Source organism: Cupressus sempervirens, chromosome 5 (genome assembly GCF_028749045.1).
Source record: "Cupressus sempervirens isolate cs-2001-9-10 chromosome 5, ASM2874904v1, whole genome shotgun sequence".
Lineage (NCBI taxonomy): Eukaryota > Viridiplantae > Streptophyta > Pinopsida > Cupressales > Cupressaceae > Cupressus > Cupressus sempervirens.
Window position 1 is genome coordinate 596,309,958 of NC_143122.1, and position 17,859 is coordinate 596,327,816.

The window sequence follows — 17,859 nt, forward strand, 5'->3', positions numbered from 1 at the left end:
ATATTTCATATTATGTCCTATTGTACAAGTTATTTCCTAACGACTTCTCTTAAATTTTTTAATCTTAGTAGATAAGAAAGAACATTATGAATTTTTGGAATCATATATCGAGTATATAATTGCTCAAATGTCATCATCTTTTGACTTTGTCAAATCATCGGTCTAATCGACTTTTTTTTCTTTCAATCTTTCACAAACCTTAACACCTAAGTTCCAAGGTTTGAATTTGAATTTGAGTTCGTCGATCATAAAGTTCGAATGAAATTTGACAAGGGTAAAAGTTTGGAAAAAAAGGACATTAGTAATATATATGTATGTATGTATGTATGTATATGTATATATGCATGCATGTATGTATGTATGTATAGATATTATATATATTGATGTATTTTTAAATATTAGTAATATCATAGTTTGCCGACTCAGACTTGGAGAGTACTTGGCAAGCCCAATATTTTCAACTTGGCAAAAACTCTGAGAAAACTTAACAAAAATTCGGCAGTTAGAAAGAACTAAAAATTTAAATCTCCTAAAGAAACATATTTGTTTTGTAAAATTCAATTAGAAAGTCTATTAAATTTAAAATTGACATCTTGAAAGAAAGAATACATGGTTTTATAGCAAAAGCAACATATGAACAACACATTTTAACCAGCATTTTACCTACATCATCATATTTTCCCATGGTTTTTGATGTCCTAAGTTACTGATTTGGAAGCAAATAGGGGATGCAAGGAATTTTTTTTTGGATGCAAATGCGGAAGGAATTGTGTATATATGTGTGTGTGTGTGTTCGCACGTGCACAAAGAAATGCAAGAAATATACAAAAACAAATCAGGTCTTCAACTTGAATTGGCCAAAATGTTTGTTAGCTCGATTTAGTTGCCCTTTTCTCAAGAACTACACTAAATAAAGCATCCCCGTCTTCATGTCTACTATTTAAGATGGCCTTCAATTCAAATACATGATGCTTTTTCCATAGTATATGATGTCATCCTGATATTGTATCATCAACCTTGCATTTAATATATTTTTCTTGTTGGAGTCTTGTAGTAGATTGCACATGGATTCCAAGCCATCGTATGCCCTTGTATTTCAATTCACTGTCAGACAAGTGCATAATATCCTTTGCTTCGGTTTCTGTGTTTTTTGCTATTTTTGTTTGCATAAGAAAATATAGTACTTGTTTGGTGGTTACTACTGTATCTTTTGCAATCCTTTTAACTTCTTATTTAAGCTCTATGATTTTGCTTTCTTATAAAATTTTTGTAGTCAAATGCTCAGAAATTGAGTTGAAGAGAGTTTTATTATTTTTTTCAATTATGTTCATAAGAAAGGGTGGCAACATTGGTTCAAGACATATTGTATCCCAGAAGATGGTCCCACACATTTTATCACCAGCTTATTTTCATAAGTACCATGCGCAAGCATCAAAAGGATCTTCTAATTCTGGTGCATACAAATCTTTGTGAAGATATGATGATTATTGGTTAACTAGTGAGATGTCATCACAAATCAAAGCAAAGCCAAGTGAAGCAGACCAATTAGTGTTAGGATTAGGTCCCATTCAGAGACATTTTTGACCACTGTCTAGATTTGTGCCTTCCATGAGTACTCACAAGCAATTCAATTGGTTTGGATTCCTTTGGATGCATCCAGGTGCCCTGTGGATGCTGGCTGGAAACCAGCCACAGGCCTCTGGAAGCTAGTTTTTGGCTTCTAGACCTATATGGACGTTTGTGGCTGGCTACTGGCCAACATTCTCAGGGCATCCAAATGCATCCAGAACCTGCATGTATTTGTATTCGCCTCCGAATCCAGCTGATCTTGGGACAAATCAGTATCTTAGTTTTGTAAATTTTTTACAAATTCTAAAGCGAATCAAACTTAGATTGTACCTTTCTTAGTCTGCTGTAGATAATCTTCAATAAAAAGTCTTGTTTGAATGAAATAATATAATTCTGGAAATGCTTATAATTCCTGCAATTCGTCTTAGGGCAGTATTGATTTAAGGAGCAGACTTCAATGTGTTGTGTGTCCTTAAACTTTAATCACACCCACCTATTATACCATGACCAAAGGGCATGTCCCTTAAAGGGACATGACCCTCTCCAGCTCGGTCCACACTTCATTCATTTGTAGAAATCAGCGCTCAATAGGAGATAACAAATGTATTAACCAACATAGCTAAATAGTTATAGTTAGTGCATAACAAGGTTATTGCTAAGGATTGCCACCCATTCTATTTGTCAAGTGTAATGTATTTAATGCCTTAGAATGGTATACAAGGAGAGAAGAGTAATGTGCGGTCTGCACACTCAGACCAGTATGAATATCACTGTTAGAAATTTAACAAGTTTGTCTATAAAAAGGTGAAATTAAACTTGTGAGTACTTGCCCAACAAAAGAATAGAGTACTTGGCAACTTAGGGAGTACTCAGAGAGTTTGCAAACCATGAGTAATATATCCACAAAATTGTCAAAATAGGTTTAACATTGCTAAATAATTTAACTAAATAACTCAATAGGATTTTAAAATTAAATAATATTATATTAAATAACCTATTATATTAAATATCATGAAATTCAGGTGAATTTCAGAAAGGGTAAAAATTCACTGAAAATTGAATCTCATGGATGAAATTCTACATATCATGTTACTTAGATTTAAACTGTTCTTTTATTGTTGTGGAGATATCCATTTCTTTAAAAGGAATGCATTTTATTTGTTGCAAATTTGCAATGCTTTCAAATTTGATAGCGCTGTTTTAAATTTTTAATACCTTGTTCCAGGTAGTGATTACAGTCTGTGGTATGATACTATTTTTTTGGCAAACTTTTTAGTGAAATCCTATCTGTTTCTGCTTCATAGACAACTTGTTATGTTCTATACCTGCTTCTTGCAAAACATTTTTAACTGCTCCTTTTTGGTTGCCTTATTGGGAATCCCCATCACAAATTTTTGGAACTTGCTCATGCAATATTATCATATAAGCCCCGAAAAAAACATTAAAAGCAATTAACAAACGTTTATTTTTTACTTTATGGCTCAGTTAGCAATAGAGTCTTGGTCATTAGACTCACAGAGTCAGGAGAGTCCATGGACTCTGTGAGTCTGGTAAGACTCTGCAGGACTCAGTCAAGTCTGAGTCTAGAAGCCAGAAAACTCTAGAGCCCTGACTCAGCTTGGGACTCGTTGAGTCTTACTAGGACTTGCAGGTTTTGAGTCCTGACTTGGATCAGGACTCGTAGGGTCCTGAAACACTGGTTACAATACATGTAACAGGTTTAGAATCTTTAATATTCCTGTAACAGTATGTACTATATACATTCATAATAGTGTAAGACTTGCCCTTTTTTTTCAGATTTTACACTATATAATTTAATCAGTCAGTTTGCTTGCAGGTTTGAATTCACATTTCAGATCTGCAGATGTAATGATGTTGTTTATTGCATAAGTATGGGTGATTTGATATGTAGATTGTTTTTGTGAGAATTGTTTAATTGTATCATAATAATGCTTGAAATATCTATTGGTGAACACCAGATATATTGCACAAATTTGCCATTAAATAACTCGAGTTATAGCAATTTCTAATTAGCAAGGTCTAACCTCTTGTTTGCCGAACACTCGTCTCTTCAAAATCATGCACAGATTCATGTCTAATAGTTTGAATGACTTAAACTGAATAAGCCAATACACAAGAATACTGAATTTAAATCGACTCCCAAAATGATAACAAATCCTTCCCACATCGAGTATAAAGGAGGTAAATTTGAGACAATGGAGGCATAAAGAAAATGGATGCTTGTCTCTTGCTGCAACTATGCCTGGTTATTGCCATTGCAGACCATGTGAATCGAAAATCTGAGCTTATTTCTGTGAATGATGATTGAAACCAACCGGGTGACTTACTAAAAATACACATCACTCCAAAGTTGTGGAGACCACATCAAAATCCAAAAATATTATTTGAAATTGTCAATTAACTCTAATAAATCATCTATAATTGATAGCACCAAATAGTCCCTTTGATCAAGCTAACACACACTAGAAAGTTAGTGTGAACTACTATACAAGAAAACCCGAAAATGGGGACATTGTAGTCCTTCAAAAAGATTGCTTGTCCTGAAGCAACGCCAACATGACACCATAAGTACTTGCTGAATTGGTCTCCAAACCAATGTGAAAAGAACCACCATGCTAATGCTACACTACTCTGATCATAACTGTATAACAATCATGCCACATAGCTGTGCTCTCCTCTCCTAGAACCCTCAAAAGTAATCATCATCAAAATCCAAATTGAAATACTTGAATGTTAAGTCACAGGGTTTGGCGAACATCAAACATAAAGTTCGAAATCCATTGAATATTCAAGGGTAAATAAAAACTCGATCAAATTTGCTGACAAGTTCACATTCAAGAAACACGCTTATCTTCCTTGAAAAAGATATTTTTCATCGGGCACTTTTACTTAGATTTAATTATCAATGTAAATGTGACGTCTTGCTAGGGCAACAATTGGACCCATCTATATAGTGCATGAGCCAAGCGAGTCTGACATAACCTAAAAAATTTCAATGCAACTAGGTAGGGCATGACGTTGGTCAAATTGTTTAAGTTTTAAAAAAAGAAAAAATTGTATTGTTCACTTCTGTTATGCAATGAAACACTTAGAAGCATTAAACTTAGAAATAGTGTATCAAGTGTATCTATTATTCGATTGCTTTACATTATTTTTAGTTTTATATAAAAAATTAAAATGGATTTAATTTTTTTTTAATAAAATATTTATTAAGATGTTCATTTTTTACAAAAAAGTTATTGTAAATTATAATAAATTTAACATCTTACGTCGTTGGAAAATAATAGTTAAACTAATTTGATAAATTATTAGATATATAACTTGGTTTCTTAATTTAGAAATATTTATTTAAGGCAAATTTATTGTCGAATTTTTTTCCGAACATTTTATCCTTGCCGAACTTTATCCGAATTTCATTTTTGTTGAACTCGAATTTGAACCTTGTGACTTAGCTCGAAAGGCTTGAAGTGTATACCATGAGACATATCCTACCAAAGCATCTCAATGAACTTGATATCAGTGATCCCACGTCCGCACTCAATATTGAGCAACAGAAAAGAAAAATTTCTCAACCATAAAGTATAAATCTCAACATTTTCCTAAATGAAGTTAGCTAAGTAAAGAGTGCCTTTGTGGTCAGGAGCTTGTATTACATCATCAACAATGAAATTTCCCCATGCCAAAGGGACAATTCTGAACACACCAACGCACTCAACCCTCCAAAATCAACAAAGCATCATCTGAAGATATATATATCATCTCTATGAAGTACCTCCAATGACTGTTAGTCAACACAATGGAAGCACAAAATAACTGAAATATATTTGGAATTTTTTTCACAACCATAATACCTGCCAAAGCTCAATAACTATAGGCTCATTAAACAATGTAGCCATAATAAGCATTATTATGGCAGGATACCATGAAATATAATGAAATACTCCCAAGAAAGTAGGATATGTAAGCATGAATATAGCTTAAATTTTAAATTTTAAATTTCTGATTATTTTCTCATAATCATTATGTATCTGATCCATCGATTCATACCAGAATCATAGGTTCATACTATGAAATGATTTAGAGTCATAGATTCATACTTTTAAATGATTTACTTTTAGAATTATGTATATTTCTCTCATTTTTTAGTATGTGTGTGTGTGTGTACACGAATCATAATTGGGGAAAAAAATCATGAATCCATGGATCTGATTCACGTGCTCGAATCAGATTCGTTTCATGAATCGGTAACTAAGGAATTATCTCTACCAAACAATGTGATGTCCCCAATTTTGGCAAAATAAAAGAATAAATTATTTTAAAGCTATCCAAAATAATTAGGTATTAAAATGGATGACTTTATTTGAATTGATTTAAATAATGAGTGACTAAAATAAAATAATAAAACATTATTAAAGTCACATTATAATAAGTCATCCGGCTTATTGCAGAAGCTATACCATGAGGATTTTGGAGGTTCATTAAATCATTATAAAAAGAGGGGTTTGCAATGCATTGGACATGTTTAAATTATGATTGCAATTGATGAATTTGTATGATGCTATGCATTAGCTGAATCGCCAAGGACACAAACCTTCAGTTGATTGAAGAAAAGTTGGACGAAAACCTATCCAAATAAATTAGATATTAAAAGGGATGACTTTATTTTAATTGATTTCAATAATAAGTGACTTAAATAAAATAGTAAAACATTATGAAAAGTCACATCATAATAAGTCGTCCAGCTTATTGCAAAAGCTACACCATGAGGATTCCAGAGTTTCATCTAATCATTATAAAAAGAGGGGTTTGCAATGCATTGGACATGTTCAAATTATTATTGAAATTGATGAAAGCTTATGATGCTCTGCATTAGCTGAATCCACGAGGACACAAACCTTCAGTTGATTGAAGACGAGTTGGATGAAACGTTGCTCTTCCTAGGAGTGGACTTGCAATGGAGTCTATATCTGCACCAAATTTGTGAAGTCTCTATTGAAGACACATTTGTAAGGGTTGATTCAGAAATAAAAGAAATGAAGATTTAATTAGACTGTTATGTTTTATAAATAGACAACAAAATGTTTGGGTTATATTTACATTTTATTGTCTGAAACTTGATCCATGCAACCTCTTTGATATTGTTTTGAGTATGCATTATAATTTGGGTTGAGGCTTTAACGATTAGTAAATACTTATTTTGTAAGTGTCATGGGTTTGTATATAAAAGCCACAAATATTATTAAAGCATTAGGAGGAATAAATACAAAATTGTGAAATTCGGAGATTATTTCTAATGTTTTGGGACATGGGACAGATCATTATTTTTAAAGTGTTTAAAATTTGAGCTGATAAAGCTTTGTGCATGATTTAATTCAGTGAGTAGGAGTTTGTTGGAGGAATTAGGTTGATATATATATATATATATATATATATATGCCACAAATATTGATTGGAGTTCTGGAGATCCCTAAAAAGAAGCTCATGAGAAACAATAAGACCAAATCTATTCATAGTATTGGTAAGGTAGAGGGACTAGGCAATTGTAAGTATGGTTGTTAATGGATAGCCAGGTTTGCACTTTTTGTTAGTTGTGATTTTGATCAAACAACTAAAGCAAATGATTTAGCATTTGTCACCTCTCATTTGCTTTCGTAAGAAGACTAGGATAAAATAAATGACATAATAGAACACATATTGCTTCTAATGCAAACCACAATCTAATACCAGTTTCAAAAGTTACTTTTTTTGCATGGATGCTGACAGAAGCTCCCGGGTGCCTTGTGGGTGCCACCTAGATGCCACTCAGGCCCCCAGATGCCAAAGTCAGCCTGAGTGACATCTAGGTGGCACCCTCAGGGTACCCGTCTACCTTCGAGCTTCCACATGCATCCGCTTCGGTATCTAATCATTCCAAGCAAGTATGTGTATCTACGATAAGCATAACTAGTTCTAAAGTTTTGGTACCACAAGTGAATGGCATAAACATGCTAGTGTCTATCGTTGCTTAGCATGGCATTGGATGATTCCAAATCTAATCTCCATTGTTGTGTGTCGTCCCCCCCCATTCGCAATTTGTTGTCGAGTATTTTGCTGAATTGCACATTCTATCAAATGGTTTTCAGACTTGGCAAATGCTTATACAAAATAATATGTTTGAGACATTCGATCAAACAGTTTGTACGCAAATGGATAGGAGTCCATGATCGAGGATGTCATTAGTGTGATTCAATTTTGGTTTGACAAGAGACATTTGATCCAACGAGTTGATATCAACTTCTCTATGATTTTCAAAGACTTTTGTGCAAGCAATTTCCCGGCATGTACTGTAATCATTTCTTGCCACAAGATGGTGGATTACTTGACATTTTATCAAACAAATCATAGGTTTTCCATTTCGAAAGTCTTTCACCTACAATGCTCAAGGTTGGGGTATTTAGTGAAACTGTTGCCCAGCTTGCTATGAGTACTGTTAATCAATATGGTTCTGATGATAATAACTAGAAAAGACATGTCCGTTGATGGGTGTTCTATTCATACAATTGGTTGCATTTTGTAGGTCCTGCCTCATCTTCATTTTCAAGCCAATGATTCCTTACCAAATTTGATATTTGGCTGAAAACATTACATGCATTCGTTATAGCCATTGAACTTCTTGTGGGGTTTCTCAAATTAGTGCGAACTCCATTATACACATTCAAGCTATTCTTGAATGGCACGCCTTGGACATCTTTTTTGACTGTCCTTTCCATTCCTTCGTAATACCATATTGCATCACATGCCTATGTAGATGCTTAGATGCTTTGAACATCTCACATTATTCAAATCAAATCTCTTTTTTTTTTTTTGCACCTCATGATGCTTCTTTGGGACCGTGCTCACCACATTTTACGAGTAAATACTCTTTAGGAGGGCTATGGAATGAATTTTCCAAAACTACCCTTTCCATCTGCTAGCTAGCTCGACTTCAAATGATCCCAAAAATAATCTTTATTACTTGAATGGTCATCTTCAATTTCAGTGAATTGTCAATCATGACATAGGATATGCTTTGCACAGCTGTGTTGAAGGGGCAATTGAAGAGGTTTTTGTAATTTGTTTTCTCACCACTGCCTGCATCTTTCATGAACTCCATATGGTAGTTATTCTGAAATGCAAGTTTGAGTTGGGGTTCTTGAAAAGTAGGAGTTAGGATTAGGGCATGCATTTTGGAGAAAGTTCAGATTTCGACTCTAACTTCTTGGAAAGTTAAGGTTTTAGAGAGAGAGGGCATATAAGTTTGGGGAGAGAGGGAATGTTGACCCGTAGAAACATTTGACCATTAAGTTCAATTTCCTAGCTCCAACTTTCTAACCTTAACCTTTCCAGAAAGTTGTAGTTTTAGAGAGAGAATGCGCATAGGTTATGGAGAGAAAATTTTGACCATAGAAGCAATAAACCATTAACTTTCTAACCTTAACTTTTCCTTTTCCAAAAGTTATAGTTTTAATTTTTGCCTTTTTGAATTTTGAATTTCCAAATAATTTCATAATCTTTGAGACACCATAACTTTTGACTCCCAACTCCAATTTGGAAAATTTGAAGTGTAGCATGGAGCTGACAATGAGCTGGATGATTTAAAATTATGAGACTACCAAATATTGGATAAACCCTCGACCATTTTAAGGCTTTAAGTTAGGTGTTCATTTGCTCATTTTGACTAAATTTTTTGAAATTTGGGACAGGGTTAATACTAGGGTAACACACCTAACATTTCCTGTAGTGTGATGTTTGAGGTGATTGGTGTGTCAACTTGTCAACCTAGAAAAGTTGCAAATGATAAGTAGGAGATAATTTCAACAGCAAGTCAAATTGTGATATTGCTATCAAGATTTAACTGTGTGATTTTGAGTCAAACTCATTGACCCATGTTTCATGAGTAGTGATTCAACATGAATCCATCTCTCATGAGAATAAATGGAACACTTAGCACTCATTGGATCTAGGTGATGCTCACAGGGGTGAAGCACCGCGACTTTTTGGGAGGTCACCCATCCTAGTACTATTCTAGCCTGAGCGTGCTTAACTACGGAGTTTCCTCCATGGTTAAACCCAAAGCTTGCAACCCCATTTGCAAAACCTTCAAGTGTTGTGCCTTATGAACCATTCATTAGAAAGCCTCTTAAGCTCATCAATTGATAAGTAGGAGATAATTTCCACAGCAAGTCAAATTGTGATATTGCTATCAGGATTTAGCTGTGTGATTTTGAGTCAAACTCATTGACCCATGTTTCATGAGTAGTGATTCAACATGAATCCATCTCTCACGAGAATAAATGGAACACTTAGCACTCATTGGATCAAAGGTGATGCTCACAGGGGTGAAGCACTAGAACTTCTCGGGAGGTCACCCATCCTAGTACTACTCCAATCTGAGTGCGCTTAACTACGGAGTTTCCTCCATGATTAAACCCAAAGCTTGCAACCTCATTTGCAAAACTTTCAAGTGTTGTGCCTTATGAACCATTCATTAGAAAACCTCTTAAGCTCATCAATTGATAAGTAGGAGATAATTTCCACAGCAAGTCAAATTTTGATATTGCTATTAGGATTTAACTATGTGATTTTGAGTCAAACTCATTGACCCATGTTTCATGAGTAGTGATTCAACATGAATCCATCTCTCATGAGAATAAATGGAACACTTACCACTCATTGGATCTAGGTGATGCTCATAGGGGTGAAGCACTGGGACTTCCTATGAGGTCACCCATCCTAGGGGCTTTCCAATGAATGGTTCATAAGGCACAACACTCAATGAAGGTTTTGCAAATGGGGTTGCAAGCTTTGGGTTTAACCATGGAGGAAACTTTGTAGTTAAGTGCGCTCAGGCTGGAGTAGTACTGGGATGGGTGACCTCCCAGGAAGTCCTGGTGCTTCATCCCTGTGAGCATCACCGAGATCCAATGAGTGCTAAGTCTTCCACTTATTCTCATGAGAGATGGATTTATGCTGAATCACTACTCATGAAACATGGGTCAATGAGTTTGACTCAAAATCACACAGTTAAATCTTCATAGCAATATCACAAGTTGCAAATGGTCATCTTAAGGTTGGTCTTGCTGAGCTTTGTTTACCTAGATGTCAGTGCCTTTTTTTAATCATTTCTGCTTAATGATTCCATTGGGTACAAAGTGCAATAGATTTAATTGCTTCAAACCCTTGCATTAATTTTTTTAATGAACTCTAGCTTGAAAAAGCAATTAATTGCAAAACTTCTAGTTTTAGTTTGCATAGGCTAATTCAAATGTATGTGAAACATAAACATGCATGTAAATGACATGTCACAGTACTTGAAACTAGATAGACTTGTAGAAAAAATTTTAAATAGTCTGAATTTTCACTTATACAATCACCTAAAATTGTAATGTGCCCCATTGGACAACTTTAGGAGATGATCATTTAGCAAACCCGTGTCAAATGCAGATGCCGGTCCCTAGCTGATTAGGAATAATGCAGTACTGCAAATCGTTGTTGTTCAAACTTATGTTTCAAGCAACAAACTCAAGCCCTCGTATGCTGGCATATATCCTCAAATGCAGCATAAGCAACAGATCTGAATTGCAGTTCTCAAATATTTCAACATGATTACTGATCTATGATCAGTTCCATATGAGAAATAATACTGGCCTTCATCAGTGTTTTTATGATGCTCTTATACATTGAAGTAACTAAATATGAAAGTAAGATTGGATAATGAGATGCTGAATTTCTGACAGAAAAAATAAGCATAGAAACCCCCAACATAGAAACTCTGTATCTGATTTTTGTTTATAAAAGTCAGTGTAATCATAAACAATATATGCAATAGCAGAAACAATCCCTCAAATTGTCAATATTAGTTCTGCAAATGATCTGGAGATGCATTTATTCAGCCAATAAAACATCTATCTGATTTGCTTGCAAATATTGACCAATCCAAATCTCCGCAAATTGAAATTCAACTGTTCATGTACTTTCTATAGAAAGCAGAGTTTTTTTGTCCTCAAAATATCTGACACCAACAATTTACATACTTGAATGCTTCAATATCCAAAATGGAAGGAATAAAGAAATGACAGATAATTTACTTCCAGCCTTGACCTGTCTTTTATCAGTGAGGAAGCATGCCTTAGAAAGAGAAAATGTGCATTACATTTTTGGTGTGTCCTTTGTAAATGCAGCTGCAAGTCACAGGGATGGACATTCATGATGAGTTTGGGGCTGCAGCTTCTTGTGATCTGTTTGAGTTTACAGGTTACCAGTTTCCAAACTATGGGTAGTAGTGTGAAGAGAAACATCAATCAAACTTAAGGTGTACACATGGATTGAAGTTCTATTTGTTGATTTAAAATTTAGTTATCCTGGAGGACACCTGTACCTTTTAAAAATATGATAATGGCACTCTCCTCCCAGTATCTGTTTGCCATGTCCAAGTAAGTACCTATGGTGAAAATAATATTTTTATCTCATGTTTTTTATTAAATATTAATATATTATAAATTTTTAATTAAATTTTAAGGAGTTATAGCTTTATAAGTTATTTAAAATGGCATATCCACTTATATGTAGTAATGTACTTGTGTGCATATATGTAAGGTCTGTCTCCAAGTACAGGCCTTCAACCATTTTCCCCTCTAAATAACATGTTTACATGTTTGTCATTGTCCCCTGTATCAGTTCTGGTCCCCATTTCCTTGGTAACTATGAGAAAATCATCAGTTTAGAGTTTATGAATTTAGAATTATTTATCAAGTGACAACTCGATGATATAATTCCTATACTAGCATGTAGGCATTTTATTAAACTTGTTCAAAGGCTTATATATTATATTCATTGATTCTACAGAAAGGATGAATCAACTGTAAATTTGGACGCTTTGAATTCTCTTTGTTAATTTTTGGAGATTATGGATTATTTTATTTTATATTCTCTTCATGCCCACTCCTCAGGGTTGGTCTATCAGGTATTCTGATATTACACTATTTATTTTTGTGTGACAAGTTATTTGGGTACTCTTGCTTGATTGAGTGATCCGAAACTTATGTACGGTTATCAGAGGGTGGGTTTCATTGTAGCTATCTCAATAAAGAATATGATTGTACTAGAAATTGACTATCAAGAGTGAAATGATTACAGATTATATCAGCAGTAAATAAATCCCTAGTTAAATCTTTTATTGTCAACTGGGGAGCATGCCTGTCTGTTTTTTATTTTGAGTTTTTGACTATTTAAATGCATGATCCTCAAGCCAACCTTGATTTGCTAATGTGATCAGTCCATTGTTGGTCAGAGACATGATGGGTCAAGTAATGATCTATATTTATCTCACAAAAGGATCCAGTACCCTCACAATTTAACTCGTTTTACGGTTGTAATTTAACTTTGAGAACACCATCTCTGTTGTATTGTTTATTATTTTGTCTTGTATTAAATTGGCAACTGGTAAGTAATATCTCCTTTTGTATTGGTTTATACATGGGTTGTGTGGGTTCATGCATCTGAAATGTTTTACACTTAACACCCTTCAATATTGCCTTATTTCTAGGTGTTTTATAGAGACTAAATGTACTTCTGCCACTGTTCATATTATGTTGGAACTAGAAAATATTGTTATGGAGTAGGCATTTATGCCATGCTGCCCTTCATGGAATTGAGAAATATTAATATATGCTGGTGTTTTTAATATTATAAAACTGAGTGCATGAAATTCTTTAGCATTGGAGCAATGAAACTGTTGAAGACAAATACCTGTGCTCTCATATGTGCATTTACTTTGGAGTTACAATTATGATGCCTTTGGCAATAATTTAAATCTACAGCTGAATTCTGCATTTTAACAATATCTTGCATTACAAGAAATGCAGTAGTTTAAAAAATATGTAAGCAATATTTGTTCATATCAATCTTCAGGCTGGAGATATGGATTGTAGTTGTGGTGGCAAGATGGTCAAAGGTGTATCTGTGAAACCAAAGAAGGGAGATGCAATTCTATTCTGGAGTATGGTAAGTTTTGCCCTTCCTCATCATTGTAGAATAAAAATTGTTCGGTTGTGTACGACAACTCAACTGCTTGCATTTGCTAAATTGTGCCATTTGTTCACTAAGTTCGAATGCATTAGGGAATAATAGTGTAAAGTATTGTTTAGTTGGATTTCGAAAGAAGAGGATGGTACTTACAGTATGTTATTTCAATTATTGTATAAGGCATGTGAAAACGGCTATAATAGGTTATAGTTGATGTAGTTAATTGACCGTTGCTTTTGCTTAAATGGTTTTTATGGGTTTTAATCTTCATTCATTTTTTCTCTTTACCATTGATCACCTTTATCTGCATACATGCAGGGTCTCGATGGTTCAGTGGACCAAAAGAGTATGCATGGAGGTTGTGAGGTATTAGAGGGTGTCAAATGGTCAGCTACGAAATGGATGAGAGAGAGGGTTGCCTGATCACTCACTCATTGCCTTTGTAAAGTATTCAGTATATCTGTAAAAAGGGTGATGTTCGTCTCCCTTGAGCATAGACACTAAAAATAAGTATTGCACAAGGTTAGGAAATATTCTGCAGCTGCAGCGGGAGTACATTAGGTTGAGCATGAGATCATAGGTGCAGAGATTCGCAGCTGAGCATTTATTTTCCATACAAGTATATCGAGGCTATGTACTATCTATGCAATGTGAGGAAAGCAAAGAGTGAAAGCCAGTGGACTGACACTAGCAATTTTTTGTGTTTCTCAACAGCCTATGATTATTTCCAATGGTAAAATTTGTGAATAAAGATGTGAGTGATACATTTGTAGTGTGTTTATAAACTGCTAGAAAAGTGTAAATTCAGGTTCTCCATTGATGAGGAGATAAGTTCGTTGTCAAAGAAAATATTTTCTACCATTTATGTGAAAAAATGTCCTTGATTGGCATCCTAGAAACACGACCTTATATTTCTGCTGGCAAATGCTTTAGGAGAGCCATTGTAACTAAATATATTCTTAGGTAAAAAATAATTGACAACCTAATAGTTATAGGTGTAGTTGAAAAAGTTGTACTTGACAACTTATCCTCGAGGGCCGAGATTACTTGACAACTTCAAAATTTGGTCTAATTTCATTAGATTTTTTGTTTTTTGTTTTTGTTTTTGCAAACTTCAATGAGGAGATGCATCTAATGAGTTAGTGATGAGTAAACAAAAGAAACAAGGTGAGTCTAGATATCTTTAAATGCAAATTTGGTACAAAATACATCCTCATGTGGAATCCCAATGGTTGGTAGCCTAATTGTCTAGTCGGGATCAAAGTGGTAGTGCCCTTGCTGCTAAGAAAATTTCCTCTCTTGCATGGCCTTTGGTTTCTTAGTTTTGGAAGTATTTTTTTCCTTAATGAGTTAGTAAATGAGTAAACATCCAATGAGTTAGTGATGAGTAAACAAAAGAAACAAGGCGAGTCTAGATATATTTAAATGCAAATTTGGTACAAAATACATCCTCATGGAATCCCAATGGTTGGTAGCCTAATAGTCTAGTCGGGATCAAAGTGGTAGTGCCCTTGCTCCTAAGAACATATCCCCTCTTGCATGGCCTTTTGGTTTCTTCATTTTGGAAGTTTTTTTTGTTCCTGATGAGTTAGTAAATGAGTAAACAACAGAAACAAGATGAGTCTAGATATATTTGTAATGCAAATAGGGTACAAAATCACATGCTCATGTGGAACCATGATGGTTGGTAGCCTAATAATCTAGTCGGAATTAAAGAGTTAGCGCCCTTGCTGCTAATAACATTTTCCCTCTTGTGCAACTTTTGGTTTCTTAATTTTTGAAGCACTTTTTTTTTCCTAAAATCAATGTTGTTGATTTCTTTTGGAAATTCTTTTCAAATCTACTCTAAATACAAATGACCTTGTGTAACATGCTCTAAGTTCCTACTAAATAAATAATTGGAAATATCCAAAAAATAACATCCTTTTCACTGTAACATGAAAGGCAATTATAACTAATGCATTTCTCTCATTTCCCTTTTGTCAACATAAGAGGTAAAAGATTAACTAATCTAATTGCTTTTGTCTATATACTTGAAAACAATCATTACATCTATATATAATTCTTAACTAAAAATTTGCAAGACACTAATATAAAATGAAGTACTTGATTTACAGATGATTTCAAATGACTTTGACCTTTAATTGTACAAGCCTTGGTTATCAAAGGAGAGGAGAAGCATTGCCATTGGCCTTGGCCTCCTGATCGTGGATCCTTAAGTACCCCCACACAATCTCTATCAAGAAAGGCCCTCCCAACCATGGGAATAAGGCTTGGGGCACCACTGTCTAGTCACTTAGCATCATGGTGTTAGAGTGTTGGCTAGTCAGCTGACGGGGCTGTGGAAATCTTCCATCAACCTATCTTCTAACTACTGTCACTATGACATCTAGTGATCACAATAACAAACATGCCACTAGCCTACATTGGCCAAGGATTTGTGAGGGCACTATGTACCTGATTGCGCACCACTTGACTTGGCAACAAGGCTACAATAAGGACTATCACGAGTTGATACAACCTCAAATTCATGTAGGATTTTTATCCCCTAGACCAGAAGAATTATTGTCACACATGATGTCAAGTTCATGGAGAACAATGCATTTAGAAGATCCAAAGATTTGCCAACAGGTGATTAGAGTGAGCAACCAACGAAAGCTCTAAGACCAAGTCAAGGGTAAAAAAGGTCAACTACAATTACCAGTACAAGTTTAGGCTCGAGTGGTGAAGATTAACTAAATATGGAGCAATTGTGGCAACAAGAAATGCATCAAGAAAACATAGAGGTTGATATGTCATCCTTTATAGTTGGCAGTGGGAACCACGAGGTTTAAGATGTGCACATGGATACATAAAAGTTTCTGGGAGCACTTAGGAAGAGTACTAGACAATGGAAACAAGCCAAGTTCAATGATTGTGGCATTAGTTAGTCAATTCGTAGATAATGAGCCTTTTAGCTATTAGGAGGCCATAGAGCATTAGGTATAGCAAAATTTTATGGTTGAGGAATATTTCTCGATGATGCGGAATGATGTGTGGGAGGTAATGCCTAGACCAATAAAAAACATTAGTAGTTGGGTCATGCTGGATCTATAAGATAAAACACGGTGTAGATGGTAGCATTGAGAAATACAAGGCAAACTTTATAGCAAAGGATTTCTCTCATAAGGAGGGAATAGACTATGAGGAGACATTTGTTCTAGTGCCCAAGTATACTTCTATACGAGGTGTGATCTCATTTGCAACACAACATATCCATCAAATGGATATCAAGACAACATTCCTTAATGGTGAGTAGGAAGAGGTATGCATAGAGCAACCAGAAGGCTTTGCAGCACACAACAAAGAGTCCCATGTGTGCAGATTGAAGAGAGCCCTGAACGGACTCAAGTAGGCTTTAAGAGTGTGGTATGAGGACATTGATACATACTTGCAGGAAATGGGCTTTGTGAAGAGTGAAGCAAAGGCTAACGTCTACTACCTGGTGATTGGGGGTGACGCTCTCATTCTTATTCTTTATGTGGATGATCTATTTCTTACAGGTTCACTAGTCCTTATAGAGGATTGCAAGGGGGACTTTGCACAAGAGTTTGACATGAAGGATTTAGGACTTATGCACTACTTTTTAGGCATGGAGGTGTAGTAAACAAATGGAGAGATTTTCCTTGGTCAAGGGAAATATTGCATTGAAATCTTGAAGAGATTCAAGATGGAGGATTGCAAAGCTATGTCTACACCCATGATCATGAACTGGAGGAAGGTAGATACATCTAGGGAAAATGATGTAGATCCCACCTCATATAGGTAGTTTATTGGTTTTCTTATGTATTTAGTCAACACCAAGCCAGATATAGCATTTGCCCTAAAATCTTTGTTAGTTCATGGTTGAACCAAAGAGAATGCATTGGACAATGACTAAGCATGTGATGTGTTACTTATGTGGTACAACTGAGTATGGGATCATATATGTTCGAGGTGAAGGAATCAAATTGATAGGCAATATTGATGCAGATTGTGCAGGAAGTACAACGGACAAAAGGAGCACTTTATGTGTTGTCTCTTTTTGGGATCAAGACTTGTCACTTGGATGAACAAGAAGTACAAGTCCTTGTCTCTGAGTTCAATAGAAGTAGAATGCATAGCAACTAGCATGGAGACAAGTGAAGCTATATAGCTTCAAAAGTTGCTAGTAGCCTTACTTAGTGAGAGGGTTGAGACAACTGTGAT

The 17,859-nt window shown here is 35.0% G+C and overlaps 1 protein-coding gene across 2 annotated transcripts in view; it reads left to right on the forward strand.

The window, feature by feature from the left end:
- Nucleotides 1-14,531, forward strand: part of LOC149557334 (prolyl 4-hydroxylase 1-like) — a 249,672-nt gene extending 235,141 nt beyond the window's left edge. For both annotated transcript variants that reach the window (XM_089832005.1, XM_089832006.1), the window contains exons 11-12: nucleotides 13,519-13,611; nucleotides 13,951-14,531. In XM_089832005.1, the coding sequence (XP_089688131.1) occupies nucleotides 13,519-13,611; nucleotides 13,951-14,055 (198 nt within the window). In that variant the 3' untranslated portion in view covers nucleotides 14,056-14,531. The remainder of the gene's footprint in view (nucleotides 1-13,518; nucleotides 13,612-13,950) is intronic.
- The last annotated feature ends 3,328 nt before the right edge of the window (nucleotides 14,532-17,859 follow it).